The sequence below is a fragment of the Myxine glutinosa genome, chromosome 4 (assembly GCF_964187855.1).
Source record: "Myxine glutinosa chromosome 4, kmMyxGlut1.1, whole genome shotgun sequence".
NCBI lineage: Eukaryota > Metazoa > Chordata > Myxini > Myxiniformes > Myxinidae > Myxine > Myxine glutinosa.
In genome coordinates this window covers 113046930-113065172 of record NC_136264.1, presented here as the reverse complement: position 1 = coordinate 113065172, position 18243 = coordinate 113046930, and the positions used below count along the sequence as shown (strand labels likewise).

General features: G+C 41.6%; 1 protein-coding gene across 24 annotated transcripts in view; it reads right to left on the bottom strand.

The window, feature by feature from the left end:
• Positions 1-18243, bottom strand: part of LOC137417608 (vinexin) — a 361763-nt gene that overhangs the window by 46900 nt on the left and 296620 nt on the right. For all 24 annotated transcript variants that reach the window (XM_078776281.1, XM_068103523.2, XM_078776283.1 and 21 more), the window contains 4 exons: positions 14724-14797; positions 12933-12985; positions 12531-12645; positions 9029-9154 (listed from right to left, as the gene is read on the bottom strand). In XM_078776281.1, the coding sequence (XP_078632407.1) occupies positions 9029-9154; positions 12531-12645; positions 12933-12985; positions 14724-14797 (368 nt within the window). The remainder of the gene's footprint in view (positions 1-9028; positions 9155-12530; positions 12646-12932; positions 12986-14723; positions 14798-18243) is intronic.

Genomic DNA, 18243 nt, shown 5'->3' with positions numbered 1-18243 from the left:
GGTGCCTGCAATATAAAAATCACTCATTCGACCAGTTTGAATAGAGAAAAGCTGTTCTGCTGTTTTGTGTCACTGTGTGTACCACAATGATCATGGAGAAAAGAAAGAAAACCAAAGAATTGTCTGAGGAGGACAGACACAAGATTGTAGCCAAGCATGGACAATCTCAAGGCTACAAGTCCATCTCCAGAGACCTTGATGTTTCGTTGTCCACCGTACGCAATGTTATCAGGAAGTATAAGGCCAATGGCACTGCAGCCAACATCCCTGGACGTGGCCGCAAGAGAAAACTTGACCGAAGATTGCAGCGAAGGATTGTTCGAATGGTGGAGAAAGCACCTCAATCAACTGCCAAACAGATTCAAGTTGACCTTCAGACACAAGGTACGACAGTTTCAACTTGCACCATCCGTCGCCAAATCAATGAAAGGAGGTTCTATCGTTGGAGACCGAGGAGGATCCCACTGCTAAAAAGCCTGACTGGAGTTTGACAAAACACACCTGAACAAGCCAAAATCCTTCTGGAAGAATGTTCAGTGGACAGATGAGACCAAATTAGAGCTTTTTTGTAAAGCGCATCATCTCTATGTTTACAGAAAACAAAATGAAGCCTTCAAAGAACAGAACACCTTCCCTACAATCAAACATGGGGGAGGATCAGTGATGTTTTGGGGTTGCTGTGCTCCCTCTGGCACTGGGTGCCTTGAATGTGTGCATGGTATCATGAAATCAGGAGATCACCAAGGCATTTTGGAGCACAATGTTCAACCCAGTGTCAGAAAGCTGGGTCTCCGTCAAAGGTCATGGATCTTGCAGCAGGACAATTACCCCAAACAAACTTCAAAAAGCACCCAGGAATGGTTCAAGACAAAACGCTGGACTGTTCTGAAGTGACCAGCAATGAGTCCAGATCTAAATCCCATTAAACACCTGTGGGGAGATCTGAAAACAGCAGTAGGGAGAAGGCACCCTTCAAATCTGGGAGAACTGGAGCAGTTTGCACACGAAGATTGGGCCAAACTGCCAGTAGAGGGGTGGAGGAAGCTCATTCATAGTTATAGGAAGTGCTTGACTGCAGTTATTTTGTCCATACGCTGTGCTACCAAATATTAAGTCTCGGGTGTCAATAATTTTGTCAATGTCATTTCTTTTTATATTCTGATTTAAAAGGATATATTAAGTTCCGAATCAAAAACAAAGGTTCTGTAATATTAAATTAACAGTGAAATAAAGAATTTTGGAAACCAAATACTGCTGTCAATTTCAACTTATTTTTAGAGAAAGTTGTGTTATTTGAAAAAAGTTCAAGGGTGCCAATATCTTTGGCCACGACTGTATATATGAGTATATATATATATACAGACTTGGCATTTAATATGGAATTTTTTTTTTTTCTTGACTTGGGTTTACTTTCTTAACTCAGTATATCAATCTGGTGAGTTTCTTTTACACTTTGGTGATTTATTTGTTAAAAGATGTCACTGATTGTCTGTCGCAGCAAGAAGTCAACAACAGGATTATACCACAGGTGGCTGGGCAAAATGTACGGACAGGTGCATTTGATGATTGGCTTCACAGTCGGGTATACAAGGGTTGTTGCGTTCTGTATTAGTGGAAAACAACTGCTGCATGTCTCCAAAAGTTATTGCCGCTTCCTCTGGAGATGGTCCGTCAACTCGACAATGCTGTTTGTCATGGAGTGGTGGCTTTACGAAATTACGGCATGAAACAGCGTGCTATTGCTCGGCAGTATGGCATCACTCAAGGTCAGGTGTCAAAGATCCCGAAACGAAATGCTCAGAGGGGTGTCCCTACTCCAATACCGAGGCTAGGACGTCCCCGCAGAACCACAAGGAGGGATGATCGCCAGCTGCACTGGTTAGTCCGCAATGGCCGTACCAAGTCAGCTAATCGGTTTAGGGCTGAGTGGCAGCAACTGACAAATGTGCCTGTATCCAGAAGGCTAGTCAACCAACGACTGGTTCAAGCAGGCTATCGTGCCAGGCGTCCCCTGAGAAAGCCACGCCTGACCAGACAACACCGCCAGCGCCGATTGCAGTGGGCCAGAGAGCACCGTCAATGGCAGCCAGGACACTGGAATCACGTGATCTTCAGTGACGAGTCTAGATTTCTGGTCTCTCGTCAAGATGGCCGCGTCCGAGTGCGCAGACAAGTGCATGAAGCCTCCAACAAAGATTGTATAGTGCCAAGAGTCCAAGCTGGAGGTGGTGGGGTGACCGTTTGGGCTGCTTTTCATGCAGGGGGCAAAACTGACCTGGTTGTTCTGAATGGAAACCTGAACCAGTTCAAGTACAGGGCCATTCTGGAAGAAACATTGCTTCCATTTGCTCGTGCAGCCTTTCGAGGAAACTTTGTCTTCCAAGATGAAAATGCACGGCCTCATCATGCTCGCATGATCCAACACTTTCTTGCTGACCGTGGTGTAGAGCATATGGAGTGGCCTGCCATGTCCCTGGATATGAATCCGATAGAGAACTTGTAGGCAGAATTAACGCGTCAAATCGACCACTTGGACCAGCAGCCGACCTCTGTGCGTGAATTGCATCAGGCTATTGTCACTGCATGGCAAGCGATTCCTGTCTAAACCTTGGCAAATCTCGTGAACAGCATGCCTCAACGTGTACGTGCTCTCCTGAATGCTCGTGGGGGTTACACGAAGTACTGAACTGTAATTTTACTGTCCGTCATCCCAGTCGTAATTTAACTTTTGTTTTTGTTAAAAAAAAAATTGGCTAATGTGCAAAATAAAGAGATACTTCTGGAAAACGTACAGAAGTTTAACACAGTACTGTCCATGAATTGAGTTCGATATCAGTTTACATCACTTTCAAGGATCAATTTATTTGTTTCGAAATGCCAAATGTGGTTTTTGTTTCTTTTAAAGGTCACATTAACAAAATCTAGAATAATTTCAACATAATTCCAATGAACTTTTGGTTCTAAGACATCTTGAAAAGTAAGTTCACACCCACAAAAAAAATATTCCATATTAAATGCCAAGTCTGTATATATGTTGGAACCCATCTGTGGATCGGTCCCATCGGCCGATGGGTCTGACCCATCTGTGGATGCACGAGAAATGACAATGCAGACCCATCGGCCGATGGGTCTGCGCCATCTGCGGATGTGTTGTTCACCTTGAAGGAATGTGTATCCATCAATGGTGGATGAGTATGTTTATTTGAACCTAAAAATAAGCAAACTACATTTACTACATTTACTACCAAACTGCATTTACCTTCGCCATCAGCTTCATCAGCACCTGCCACTCGCTACCCTGCCACCATTCCCCTCCGCCATTACCAGAAGAACACCTAATGTTTTGTATGAATTTTGAGTATGTTATGTAAAGCTTTACTAAAACTGCCATGTATCTGTTAATTACAAAATGTATTGACAAAATGTATAAATAGATGGGTAGAAATAGATAATAAAACATTTAAAAATCATCTCTGTTAAATTCCTACCACATGTAATTCCAATGACTGTGTACCTGATTGAAGAGCACCATTCTGTCAACACATTCCTTCAAGGTGAACAACACATCCGCAGATGGCGCAGACCCATCGGCCGATGGGACCGATCCACAGATGGGTTCCAACATATATATATATATATACACAAATATATATGGGACCTTATACAGAAGGGTGTGTTTCTTAATAAATCATGTTTAACTTTATTCATCAATCAATTGAATTGGCCACAGATGGACTCCAATCAAGTTTTAGAGACATCTCAAGGGTGATCAAAGGAAATTGGATATACCTGAGCTCAATTTGGAGTGCTATAGCAAAGGGGTTGAATACTTGTTGACTCAAGACATTTCAGCTTTTCATTTTCAATTATTTTGTAAAATTCCACTTTGATATTATGGGGTATTATGTGTAGATCAGTGACAAAAAAAATCACAATTTAATCCATTTTACATTCAGGCTGTAACAACAAAATGTGAAATAAAGTCAAGGGGTGTGAATACTTTCTGAAGGAGGTACAACAATGAAATACCTTCAAAAATGGGGTATGTAAGACGACCGAGAGAAACAGCCAGGTAGCAAACCAGTGTTGTACAGTATGTCCTGGGGTTGTACTTCAGCATGGAAAGGGATGTGAGGAGGAGAGTGAAATGGCCAGGTATGGGAGAGAATGGATGGAGTGGTGTGTGGGGTGCTTCAGAGGTTGAAAGCAAGGGTGGAAGATAGATCGAGAAAGATGAATGAGATTGTGTTTGAGTATGCCGGTGTCACGCTTGGAGTGAAGGAGTGTGTCAAGAGGAGTGAGAAGGAGGTACTGTTGAGTTGGAGGCAGAGGGAGATCCAGGAGCTGAGAAAGGAGTTGAGGAGCTTTAATGGAAGATGGAAGAAGGACTTTGAAGAAGAGAGGAATGTATTTGAGGTGTTGATGAAGCAGGCCAGAGTGAGGTTGGTGAAGTTGAAGAGGGTGGAAAGGATGAAGAGGCGAAGGAAGCAGAGGCAGAGGAAGAGAAGGTGGTTCTTTGAGAATCCCTTTCCATTTATGAAACATTTGTTGAAGCAGTCTCGATCTGGTGCACATAAAGTACCGAAGGAAGAGTGTGAAGGTCACCTGCGTGTCATGTACACAGACACAAGGATCCCAAAGTGGTGGAAATCATAGAAGGCTTGGTGAGACCGACACAGGTGTTCTATTTGATTTGGTGGAGCCGAAGATGTCTGAGGTTGAGGCAGTTTTGAGGAAGGCACGGGCGGCATCGGCTCCAGGACCAAGTGGAGTGCCATACAAAGTGTTTAAGAGTTGTGAAGGCATCAGGCAGTATCTATGGAAGGCTCTGAAGGTGGTATGGAGGCAAGGAGTGGTGCCCAGTCAATGAACTAGGGCGGAAGGAGTTTATATTCTGAAGCAGGAGGAGGCTGTGACACTTGAGCAGTTTAGACCAATATCATTGCTTGATGCAGTTGGGAAGATATTGATGAGTGTCTTTGCGGCACGGCTCTCAGGCTTCATCAGAGAGAATGGTTTTGTCGATGGTTCTGTGCAGAAGGTAGGAATACCAGGATCACCAGGATGCATTGAACACTCGGCAATGGTCTGGCAAGTGTTACAGGAGGCAAAGAGGTAAAGGAAGGATGTAGCGGTGGTATGGCTGGATTTGGAGAATGCATATGGGTCAGTGCCGCATGCCTTGATCAGATATGCCATGGATATATTTTGGGTGCCACGAAGATTTAGGGATTTTCTGATGGCATATTTTGAACAGTTTTGGATGCGGTTTGCGACACAGTCCTACATAACAGAGTCGCAGAAATTGGAAGTGGGGATCCTGATGGGATGTGCCATCTCCCCTATTTTGTTTGTGCTGGTTATGGAGTTGTTGATACGTGCTGTGAGTGGACATAGCAAAGAAGTGGATCTCGCCCCTGGTTAGAGCTTGCCAGCAATGTTTGCATTCATGGATGACCTGACAATTATTGTTCAACAGTCAACTGATGCAGCAGTGGAGGTAGTGAAATTGCCATGTACTTCAGACTTCTGGCAAGAACTTCATCCAAGGAGAAGTCCTTGTGGAGAGCATTGTTTCTGAACTGAGTGTCGGTACAAATTCAGGTTGCAGAGACAAGCGAATACTCATTTTTTGTGTTTTACTTGATTTAGAGGATGATTTAATTTGTCCTTTTTTATTGGCTAATCTCCATTTGTTGTTGTTTTATTTTTGCCATTGTTGATTGTGGGAGTTTTCCCAGTGTACTTTTCTTGTAATTTGTTTCCTTTTCTGGGATATATTGCTATCGGATTGATACAAGATTCTTTTTTCCCCTTTTATCAAATTTTAATAAATTAATATGGAAGCTGTTGTTTTGTTATTATAGTTTGTGTCATGCTGAATATGGGTGGGCTAACAAACACATCCAGGTGTAGTTCCTCAATGTGGAGAGGGTATTGCATTTTAGTCAGTTTGTTTGTTTGTCTGTCTGTCTGTTTGTCCGCACAGAATAAATATGATTTTCTCTGCAACCGTTGGTCCGATTGACAGGAAATTTTCACCATAGGTGCAACTTCACCTGTAGAATTTTTATGGCGTAGCCCATCGGGCAGAGCCGTCTAGAACAGTGGTTGTCCGTCTGTATGTATGTATGTATGTATGTCCCCTCAAACGTATACCAATCAGAGCTGAGAATCTGGTCACATGACACGGTGATGTGATAATGTCTGATGTCATTACGGCGGTGCTACAGCTGACTCTCCACACTCCGCCATTTTGATTTATATGCCGTTCATGCCGAACATATCGTCGAACCTGTCAATATCACAATCGCCATGCTCTACCTTAACGTTTTTCATTCAGTGTGAAACACAAACAAACCGATTGTTAAAATGATCATCAAATATCGAAAGCATCGGCGTTACGGCTCTTCCAACAATACAGTACGTATAGGCCTTAGGCGGTATGACTCGCCGTCCGCTTCGGACAAATTAAACCCTGGTTTCTTAATACAGTGGTATCGTTTCAGTAGTATCGATTTCGTAATAATAATATTATAGTAAATATAACCACAACACATTAATCCCAATGTCGTGAATGGAAAGTCTCGATGGATTGAAGCGGTGTAACCGTTGAATTAAAGCTGTGTAAGTAAGGAATTCACCTCGGTTTTTAAAAAATAATATAATTTTCGTCATAACAAAGTAACGTTATTATTATTGTAAATCTAATCATAACACTTATCCCTTTGTAGTGACTGCAAACGTACTGGAGGTTAAATATACACAAAGAATTAAGTTAAGCACCCCTACACAAAGAATTAAGTTAAGCACCCCCTAATATATATTCTTTGTGTATATGTATACATTGGCATATATTCTAAGGGATGAATTGGAACGTGCATTACATCGGGAATGGAACAACCTGCCACAGCAACGCATACGACGGCTTACAGGGTCTATGAGACGTAGGGTTGAGTCAGTGATCCGATCACGTGGGTCCTACACACGTTATTGACGCAAAGATCGCTAGAGGTCTTCTCAGAACAATGACTGTACGTTAGAAAACATAAACGTCATCCACACTGTCCGTGATGGACCTATAGCTCCATACTTAAATTGAGGTGAAAATATGCCTAAAATTCCCAAAAAATTTCACCTTAAATTATTCAGAATAAAATATTGAAAACGGCATGATTGTTATGTTTTTATGTGACCATAATATCACTTCTCCAGAAAATATAGCAATATCATGGGTATATTACACTGTTTTGACGACAACAAACTTGTAATGTGCGAGGTTGTAAAAAAACGGGGGGGTGCTGAACTTAATTCTTTGTGTATATATATCTTATATATTATACTAGCAGAAGTACCCGGCATTGCAGGGCGGGGGGGGGGGGGGGGGAGGGGATGGGGAAGGGGAGGGAGGGGAACGGGGGGAGAGCGAGCCCCTTGGTAAAGCGAGCGATTTTTTTTCATAGCGTCATAGCGTCATAGCGTTCATAGCGTCATAGCGTTCATAGCGTTTCATAGCGTCATAGCGATTTTTTTTTCCATAGCGTCATATCGTTCATAGCGTCATAGCGTTTCATAGCGTCATAGCGTTCATAGCGTTCATAGCGTTTCATAGCGTCATAGCGATTTTTTTTTTCATAGTGTCATAGCGTCATAGCGTTCATAGTGTCATATCGTTCATAGCGTCATAGCGTTCATAGCGTCATATCGTTCATAGCATCATAGCGTTCAAAGCGTCATAGCGTTCATAGCGTCATAGCGTCATCACGTGATCGCTCTGAGCGAATCAGCGCCCACCTGCTCTGATTCCGTTGATTCCGTGCGCTGAAATGCGCTGAGGTAAATATGAATAAAAAATATGGATCGTCAAATATTTTGAGTTCGGCCATGTTCGTCCCAGGCTCAATGGCCATGTCTATGCCAAATATCAAGCACGTAAGCCTCTCCGTTTAGGAGTCTATCGGTAACATTACACACACACACACACACACACAAACTGTGTTTTATATATATAGATATATATTAAAGGAGCGGCAGTTTTGTGTCCGGCCGTCATGCTACGTCATTACGTATATGTCATTACGGCGTAAACACCAAACTCACTTCGAGAGCAACAGGAAAGGTCATTCCTCTTTGGTGTATATAGATTACAGTCTCTCTATGGTCGGGTCTCAAGAACATTTGGTGTGTGTTCATTTACCAAGTTTCTTGTGGAGAGATCGCCAAGTGGTTAAAGCATTCGAGCAAGTACTCCATTCAAAACCCTTATGGAACGGCCGGCTTGGCAAGCGCCAGCTGGCTGCTTGGTAAATGAGCACACCTCCAACCCTTGTGGGGTATATGGATTACAGTAGATCTTCGCTCAGTTCTGTAAGTAAAACTTACCTCATGGATGTCGGGATTCCTCCAAATTTCTTTCTTTAATGTTATAAACAGCATTAGCGACTGTTTAAAAAGCTAATCATATGTGTTTGTAGTTTATAATATTTTACAAGCTACTGTTAGACTTTTGGTCTTGTTTTAATGATAATTATGATGTCATAGGACACATGGTACGGGCGCCATTTTTGAAAAACCGAAAAAATTTGCACTTCTATATCTCCGAAAACGCTGCATAGAAAAGATTGAGGCCAGGCTCATTGTAAAGAACTCTCCATGGGGAATAAATATGTTGATGATAATGTCATAGGTACCACCATTATGACGTCATAATTCGACAAGTACAAAACTTCATCCGATCAAGATGAAATTTCTTGAGCGTCATCTTGGGATAAAATGGTGGAGAAAAAAAAATACAATGATGACGTCATTGGTCGCCCGCCATATTCGTTTTAACACAAAAGCCTTAAAAAACACTAAAAACACATCCTGGCGAGGGTCTGCAATCTCTGATTGCTCTTTCTTGTTTATGTATGTATTTCTTCATATGTTTTGTAATAACATCAATGCATCGAGCATAGCACAATGTCATCGTCATAAAATATAGCCAAGACTGGGATTACACAAGTATGTGATAATGTACTGTACATACCTTACTAAAGGACAACTCCAGGTGGGTATCAGCAGTAAAATTATATCGTGCCACAGCTTCTCCAAACTCCAGCACATGCACTGGTGGGGACCGATGGGCCTGAGGTTTCTCTGTTGGAGGGAGAACCTGAAGAGAATATGAAGTTGAAATTGTAAAGTATACATAGAAGAGGGAACAAAATGGTTCTTCTGTGATTGTGAAGCCTCACTTGAAATAGCTTACTACAGAAAAATATGACAGCTATAGAGTGGTTTTGCAAAGAGCAACCACACTGGTTCCAGAATGTGGGAGTGCTTTGTTAAAATTAGGATGGTTAGATCTATTAAGAATTCTAAATCTGGAGAAAATAAGAGCTTTTTGCAAGAACATTGTCAAATATTTGAGTTACGTAATTAAGTTAATTGATGTGACAATGTATGTGTATTGACGTTGGTAAAAAAGTGGCTTGGATAGGGAGCCTGGTGTGATGGTGATGAAGATAAGAGAAAGAGGCGATGAATTTGGGATGTATTACAAAAAGTAATTAATGCATGGAAAATATCTACCAGTAAAGAAGAATTTTAACCAGAATTTAGATGGTATCTAAGTGATACAAAAATACCTGTAGATTGGGAGTAGTTAGTTTCCACATGGTTATCTGAGGTTTGTCATATTCAGCATTTATTTAAATACTCATTTAAAAATAGGAAATGGACACGAGGAAAAGGAAGGGGGTTAGGAAAGAACATGGTGTGGAAGAGAGGAAGAGAAGGGGATGGAAGGGAATGTATAGGGCAGGGGTTCCCAACCTTTTTTGTGTTATGGACCCCTTGGCTCCCAGAGCACATCCCCAGCACCCCCCGCCCTTTCGCGAGGGTCGAGCGGCGGAGCACATGTAAGCAGGCTCGGGATGTCTGGGGGCATACCCCCCAGAAAATTTTTGATATCTAGAAGTTCTGTGGTGCATTCTGAGAGGTGTTTTTTCCTTTAATTGGCTATTTTGTTTGTATGAGAATTGGTAAATTATTACACAGAAAATGAAGAATTCCAAGTCGCCAACATGAACATTTAGTTCCATGGTTTTTTTCTGTTCCTTACTGGCTCCCAACTACATCGTTTTTGGAAGAAGCAAACAAAGCAACGTCGCTCGAATGATGCATGTTTGATATGAGATATTAATATTATCAGTAGCAACACTATGGACAGCATAAAATAGACCTGTCACACAAGAAAATAGTATGAAAAGGTTCCAAGTCAAGAATATGTGAAAACTAAAAACCTCTGTTGTGTCTGTATTTAATGCAGTGTGTTATAATCTCACAAAAAGAAACTCAATTCGACAACAACTCAGGTAATCAAAACTAGGGACACGGTGCATGCGCCGTAAAAGTGAATTAAAAACTCAGTGGGATGGCTGAAATTGCATTTTAGCTACCAATCGGGGTATCCGTGGTTGTGTCACAGTCAGGGCACAGCGGAGGTCATCTTCCACGTGGAGCCGATTACGCTGTTTAGATTTGATATTCAACAGCGTGGAAAACCCCGCTTCGCAGAGATAGGTAGACGAGAATGGCAGAAGCACCCGAATAGCTATCTGGCTGATATTAGGGTAGCGACCCATTCCCACCCAAAACTCCGTCAAGCTCTTCTCTTCGAATGTGTCTTTGGCAAATGAATCGTTTCGGAGATACAGGAATTCATCTTGCATTGCCTCTGGCAAATTACCCCATGGCCCCTCGAGAAATACATCATGGCCCCCCAGTTGGGAACCACGGGTGTTAGGCATATGAAAGAGATGGAAGAACTGCCGTCCAATTTATACAAATTTCATCGTGCATAATCATTACTATTAACCAACTCCTATTCATAAGGAGCGAAAATGATGTGAAAAATCTACAAAGCAACACAAGATTAATTTTGGCATGTAGACTTTGAAGTAACATGTATCCCATACTTGAGAATATGTTTTACATGCAAGTATTTCTAATTTATCCACGCAGCAAGCAAAGAAAATGTTTTTTTGGTTTATTTTGCTTATTTATTGGTGAAGCTAATTGCAGGATAGCTTGCACATACTACAGTCAACAAATTAACTGTCAGCTTCATGATGTGCATAGACTGGGAGCAGGATGGTCAACTTGATGCATAGGTAATCTTCAGGGTAGGATGCTGGGAGCTTTGAGCTGCTTTGAGTTTTCCGATAGATTATGGTCTGAATTGGCCAACACCCTCCTCAAACCTGATTCCGGAGGACCTAGGTTAGGGCATTGCCAGCCATACCAACAAAAACTATCTGGGATGCCTCTTAGGTGTGGTTGTACCCCCCACCAAAAGTTGGGGGCCAAACCTTCCCCATTCTTCCCTGCTGCCTGGATTTGTCAGGGCAGCGCGGTCATGGTCAGAGTGCCGATCGGTTTCCATGGCCAGGCTTTTCCCTCTTGTCTCTTCTCTCTCTCTAATTCTGTTGTGACCCTGAGTTCCTGAAGGCAGGGGTACACCATCCTGGATGTTGGGGATCTATGGGTCATTCCTGGGAAATTGAACGGTTGTCTACGTGCAGCGGGCTTGTTCGAGAGAACTCTCTGGGACGATGCAACAACAACAACATTGCCATCAAATAATAAATTGAAAACTTGGGTGGCAAGAATTGGCCCATTTCTCGGACATATATCACCCTTGGCTAGACATCTGTGCTATATTGCAAATATCTTGTTTTATCACTATTTTCATCAAAACTGCATTTGATTGCTTTTGTGACCTAGCTCCTGGTCTATTTTGCTTCGTCTCTTGATGGCTGTAGTGCCAAAAGGAAAACCCGTTCATGCGATGCTATCGAATAGCATAGGTCTTTCAGAGACGTGACACAAAATCAACATGTAATGTGATGCCAGACCTAAAAAAAAAAACTCACTCAACATGCACGCTGGCACTAAATATCAAGACTCTCTGTCGTCGTCCGATAAAACACAGGGTCGGAATAACAATGTGCTGCTCGTGTGTTTATCATCATAGCACGCTGCCAGTAAAAATAGCCAGATGCAATGGTACTGAACTGCCATTGTCATGCTTACAGACCATATTGTAAGCATGCGTAAATAAATGACACAATGGCATCAAGATGGATATCCTGTTCCCTGTGTATACCCAGATTAAGGTTTAAACCTCATGATGGTGTAACTTTAGTTTTAAAATCTTTTCATGTGCTGCACACTTAGGAACATGAAATGTCAGAAAGCTTTCCCTCAAAGGAGACCTTAATCTGCTTGTTGTGACTGCTTATCTCATGTATGACAGTATATCCTTTCCTATTTGTTTTTCTTGTAACTTTACGTCGTATCCTGACGTTTATCTCTTATTTGCTACTTTATTTTGAATGCTTGATATTTTTGCTTCCTTATCACAATATATACTTCAATCAATTGTGTCACCTGTAGTGCAGGAAGGTGTATGTTGGACGCAAATAGTATAGACTTTCTAAGAGCATTTTCGAAAGACTTTGGGATGACACAATGACAATGCATACCTCAACGTAGTTCGAAGGAAATATTCCCAGGCGGCCATGCCTCTCTCCTTCAAACCAGTTTTGATCGATCTTCCTGGTTACATAAACAATGTCTCCTTTTTTGAATGGAAGTTCCCTATAAACAGCAGGAGAATTATGTCATGCCCTAAACAGCAATGTTACTTTCAAACAAGACTTTTGGCTATAAGCAGGCATGCTTCGGCTTCATTGCGGAACTGATCCGTGCATTCTTTTCCAACAACTCGTGATATATGCAAGGTATTAACATGCATTTTGTCATAAAATTGCCCTGTTCCTTATATGCACATTTCAGCACTTCAACAAACCATGCATTGGATGAATATTTCAACAGCCGCTTCAAAATCAAACCCAACACACATGACAAGCGTTTTATGTATTTACCGTTTGCTTTGTGCCTTGAAGTCAAACTTTGCCTGTGCTGGTTGCCATGTGTGCTGCAAAGCACAGGGAAAAAAAGAACAACCTTTAGAGGCCATTTCCCCCCGCAGAGCAGGGGTTAGCCTTTTTCGGGCACCTTGGTCCCCTTTTTGAAGCAATTTTTATGGCCGGATGCCCTTCCTGCCGCCAACCCTGTTAGTCGCCTCTCGCAAAACACAGGAAATTACCAGTGAACTGGTACTCAATTTTCTGGCCTTGGAAGGATGACAGGCTGAGTCAACCACCCTGGTGTTAATTCAGCGATCGACCGGGATTCAAACCCAGGATCCTAGGATCCCAAGCCAGCACCCTAATCGCTAAGCCAACACCAGGCTAGCCAGGAAAGCGTAGGGAGAATGAAAATATAAACTCAGGAGACAGAGGTCGTCTTTAGTTATTGTTCCACTTTTCAGTTGGTCAGTTGATTTTGCTTTTAAATTTAGTTGTGTCTTGTGCTCATTTAGCTTGAACTTTACTAATGTTTTACCCTCATCACATAGGTACATCACAATTTTTTTATAGTGTCTAGATTTCCATTTTTTTCTGATAAACTTCCTGGTTTATCGCTTGCAATCAAACTCACTTTACACGCTTGTTAAGTTGACTTGTCACTCGTATGTCTATTGGATATGTGAGAAATTGTATATATGCTGCAGCCTTGCTGTCCTGCCTGATAATGCTTTATTTGTTGTAATTAGATGCATAGTCTCTTTATCTACATAAACACAGCTCCTCTAACAATGAACAATGCTGTGAGTTATGGGATGGACAGGAAACAATGTATATATATCCCTGTGCCAACACATATATTCTCACCCAGTTCAACAACAAAAAAAAAAGAATCAATGCAAGCACTACTCCATTTATGGTGTGACCAGTCAAAACACTTTTAATGTTTACATAACCAGAAATGTAAGCAATGAAATAAATTTCCCCCTATTGAGACAAAATATTTTAAAACATGATGTCGAACCACCACTCTGCTAATAAAAGGTTCAGGACAAAGTAAAACATAACCCTGAAAAGACAACTGAAGTCACGAGTCTAGTCCAGTCTGATATCTCAAGTTTTTGTACCAGTGTCTATCAAGAAACATGGATGAGCATGTGCATACTGTATGTTCATAGCATGCCAGACAAAAACATGATGAGACTACAATGAAACTTGGTAAAGTGCATACCTCCGCCAGGCTGAACAGTTCATGTTGTGTATCCCACTGATAGGCCGGATCTGGATCCGGACCTCAACCAAAACCGAATTAGCTTGTTCTCGTCACCTACCCAACTTATCCACCAAGTTTCGTCCGAATCCATCCACAACGTTTTGAGATATGGTGTGATATATTGTTTTTGTCCCTATCTCTCGACGGTGAAAAATCACTTTAAAATTATCGTATCTGGATCCGGATCTTCACCAAAATCTAATCATTTCATCTGTGTTACAAAGACAACCTCTCCACCAAATTTTGTCCGAATCTGTCTACAGCTTTTTAAGATACCCTGTTCACAGACAAACACAGACAGACAAACAAACAGAGGTAAAAACATAACCTCCGCCCACCTTCGGTAGTGGAGGTAATAATGGGGAAATGGACACAGTATATAGGATTTTAACCTGGTGTCATGGCATCACTCATATGGAGAGAGAAAACAGGTACATTATGACCAAGCAGAGGTCTGCAAGTTATGGTATGTGAAACAAAGAAAGGTTTTTTGAAAAGGTTTTGCTTAATACGTGAGCATGTTCCTTCAGTACCTCCTTTCCAGGGTGTGGTCGGGGACTTCCAGAACTTCTGGGATCCGGGGAGAGGACCCTTTGGTTTGACCCAGCTGCGCGGTGAGGTAGATGCAAATGTATTACCTTACCAACATAACGATAATTAATAATACTGCACAGCACCTTGCTATGTCAAAGCAATTCATCATGTCACACGGATGTATACAATGCTAACATGGTAATGTAGATATTACCATGTTAGCACTGTGCAATGCAACATTACTAGGATAACAGCAGAAAGAGGTAACGGCCAGTGGTACTGCAACACTTACCTTTGACCTTTCAAAAAATAATTTAATTTTGTTGAGGCAGATCGATAGCCATATTATTCTGTACTTCCAAATTTAACATATTTAAACAACTGGTGTCGATCTGTTCGCTGCGCTCGCCTCACCACACATCGCTATTGGGGCACAAGCTTGTTTTAACTTAGGATCAGACCGTGCATGACGCCATAATATGTTAGATCAGATCATTGAAAGGATCGTCACCATTCTAAGTTTGCTGTAATAAAATTTACTTCTGCAAGGGTGTGGGGGAGGAGAGGCAATATTTGTGGAGGGGGGATATTGTTTTGTAAAAACAATTATTTGCTATTATCCATAAGTTGTTATTACTTTTGTTATTAAAAGCGCCTTGGGAAAAAGCCACGATAAGCTATTGTTACGTTTGTGGGGGTAGGAGATGAAATACGTTAGTAAAGTTAGGAATGTATAGTTTAGAATGGACCGTAAACTGTGAAGAAGAAGAATCTCTGTATTAAGTAGGCCGACTGTGCAGGTAAGAGCGTTTGCATTTCGACATAAGGAGGGTGGTTTTGGGATAGTTAAATAGGGCTTATGGTTAATAATCCCCAGGGTGTAACGCCTCCTGTAATTTTCCCTTTGTTCTTATAAAATTCACTCAGCCAGCCATGCAATCGGCACATTGCCACAACCACGCCGACAAGCCCGACAGAAACCCAGCACATTTGCCAATCGGCAAGTCAACCCCGACGTCATCCGAACATTCCAGAACAGAGATTAGAATCCGCCCGCGACAACTCGTGACGGGGGAGGCCACGCCTCAACCTTCGTCATTGGGTGTCAAGCAAGGCTGTGAGGCCCCGCCCCAAAGATGACGATTGGTTGTGGCCATGGACTGATGTAATGGGACGTCAGGATTGGTCGGGGAGTGACGTCAGTGAGGGACAAAGGGGGATGCACCCCCCCCTCCCCCACTCTCCCTCGTTTTGGTTCTCATCTCGAGTGGGCACTGGTGAAGAGACAGGCCGAAGATTTGGAACTTTTCCAACGTTGGAGAAGGTGTTGTTGACTGTGGTGCTTTTCGAGGGAAGAGATAGCTGTGTCTCGCTTGGCGGTGGAGGCAAGGAAGGGCCGGTTGGCTGCTTGCTCATGCCTGGGTATTTTCGGCGCCATTGTGGATGCGTCGACACTCGGTCCTTTCGCCTACGGACCGGACCCGTTCAACGAACACCAAGCCCCTGTTGAGACAGAGCTAAGTGCTGGCCGGCAGAAACCTTATTTATTTTTATTTTCCTTTTTTGTATACGAGTCTGAATGGAGACGTCTCAAATTAATAAATAGTTTTTACCTCACATTCATTTTAATTGCTTCACTATTATTTTCATTTAATCCTTTATTTTTGCATTTCATTCTTGTATTGTGGATTTTGCTTGGCCCGTATTTGTGTTTGTAGGTCGAGTAATAAAAACCGTGTGGTGGCCGTCCGATCAAATAAGGCTCTGAGCCTCTCCTGCACGCGCAAAAGATAATTGCGCCAAGTTTTGAAAAACGCCTCGGAGTTAAAGCTTGTTTCGGCTATCCGTCATCGGGGATCATAATCCCCGGTGACGCGACACTATTCTAATAGGGCTATACACCTCAACACGCAATTCCCTTGGCAGGGAAAACCCCTTGTTGTCGAGGTGGTTGGGAGGGGGGCAGGGTTAGGGGGGAGGAAATTAAATTGCTAAAACACCCATCTTGTAAACCCATAGTCTCCCTGTCAAGTTTAGTTGTGATTGGATAAGTAACGACCGAATGTATCTCGGTCTGACAGACAGACAGAGAGACCAAATACCAACTTGCATATTTTGGTATGATACATGCCACTGATCTTTTCACCTTATTACTTGCAAAATCGAAGATTTTTCAAGTATATTGGTCGGTTGCGTTTGTGGTTCTGTCTGTCTGTCTGTCTGTCTGTCTGTCTGTCTGTTTGTTTGTTTGTTTGTCACCGGCCTACAGGTCACAATTTTCAACCGATCTTCACGAAACTTCACCAAATGGTAGAGTTGGTCAAAAGCAAGAAGCCTATTGTTTTGAGGTCAAAAGGTCAAAATGTCAACATAGGCCACATTTCTAAAATCCTCAATTTTCATCCAATTGACTGGAAATTTGAAGAGGACTTGCATGTCTGGTCACTGAATTCAACCACCAACTATTTTTGAGGTCAACATAGGCAAAAAGGTCAACATAGGCCAAGTTTTTAAAATCCTCAATTTTCATCTGATTGACTTGAAAATTGAACAGCATTTGCACATTGAGTCACTAAATAGGGAAACTAACTATTTTTGAGGTCAAAAGGTCAAAGGTCAACTCAAGGTCAACCTTCCAAAATCATCATTTTTCATCTGAAAAATCGTCACTTTTCTTCCTATTGACCCGAGCTTTGATCAAGATTGTCAATTTTAATCTTGATGAAATGGACAATTTGCTGTATCAATGGAATTTTTTTTCTTTGGGGTGGGGGGTGGATTTTGCAAGTATCGTGCTCCGCATGACGTCTTCTTGTTTTATTTTTCTTTACACAAGCGAGGCTCATGAAAGACCATTAATCGCAAATAAAAAGGCAGAAACTATCTAGTTAATGTCACAAAATGGTGTTTAAAATAGTGTAACAATGTTTAAATACAAAAATCAAATAAATAAATAAATGCCCAACGCATTTATCATCCAGTTTGGAATACCAAAAAGGACATCTGTTAATTTGAGTTATAGCAGAGAACCTCTGCAAAATGAGGGAAAGCTGGGTAGTTTTACAAACTGGAGCCGTGGGTGTGATGACAGTATATACAGTAAAGTCAATGTGAGGATCCTTAATGTCTACTAAAAGTTGTAGCCTTATCAAGGGAAATCCAAATATTCATGAGATTTCGCTGCTTAAAAATATAATAATACAAAAAAATAGCAAAACAATGATAGTTATAAAAAAATAAGGATATTACGTAATATCATTGTAATAAAGTTTTTAAAACCAACAGTTCAAAACTTACGTTTTGAATAAATAACAGTTATCGTTACAATGTTACATTAATTAATGTGTGGGCATTTTTTCAAAAGCCAGCATAAATGCTTCAATAACAACAGGGTGATCTACATGAGCAAAATGTTTATTATAATCAATGATGACAAATAATTCAGGTATACCATAAGAGAAAATGTGCTATATCCAAGTTGAAAATAAATGATAATTTTTGGAAAGTTGCATTTAGAAT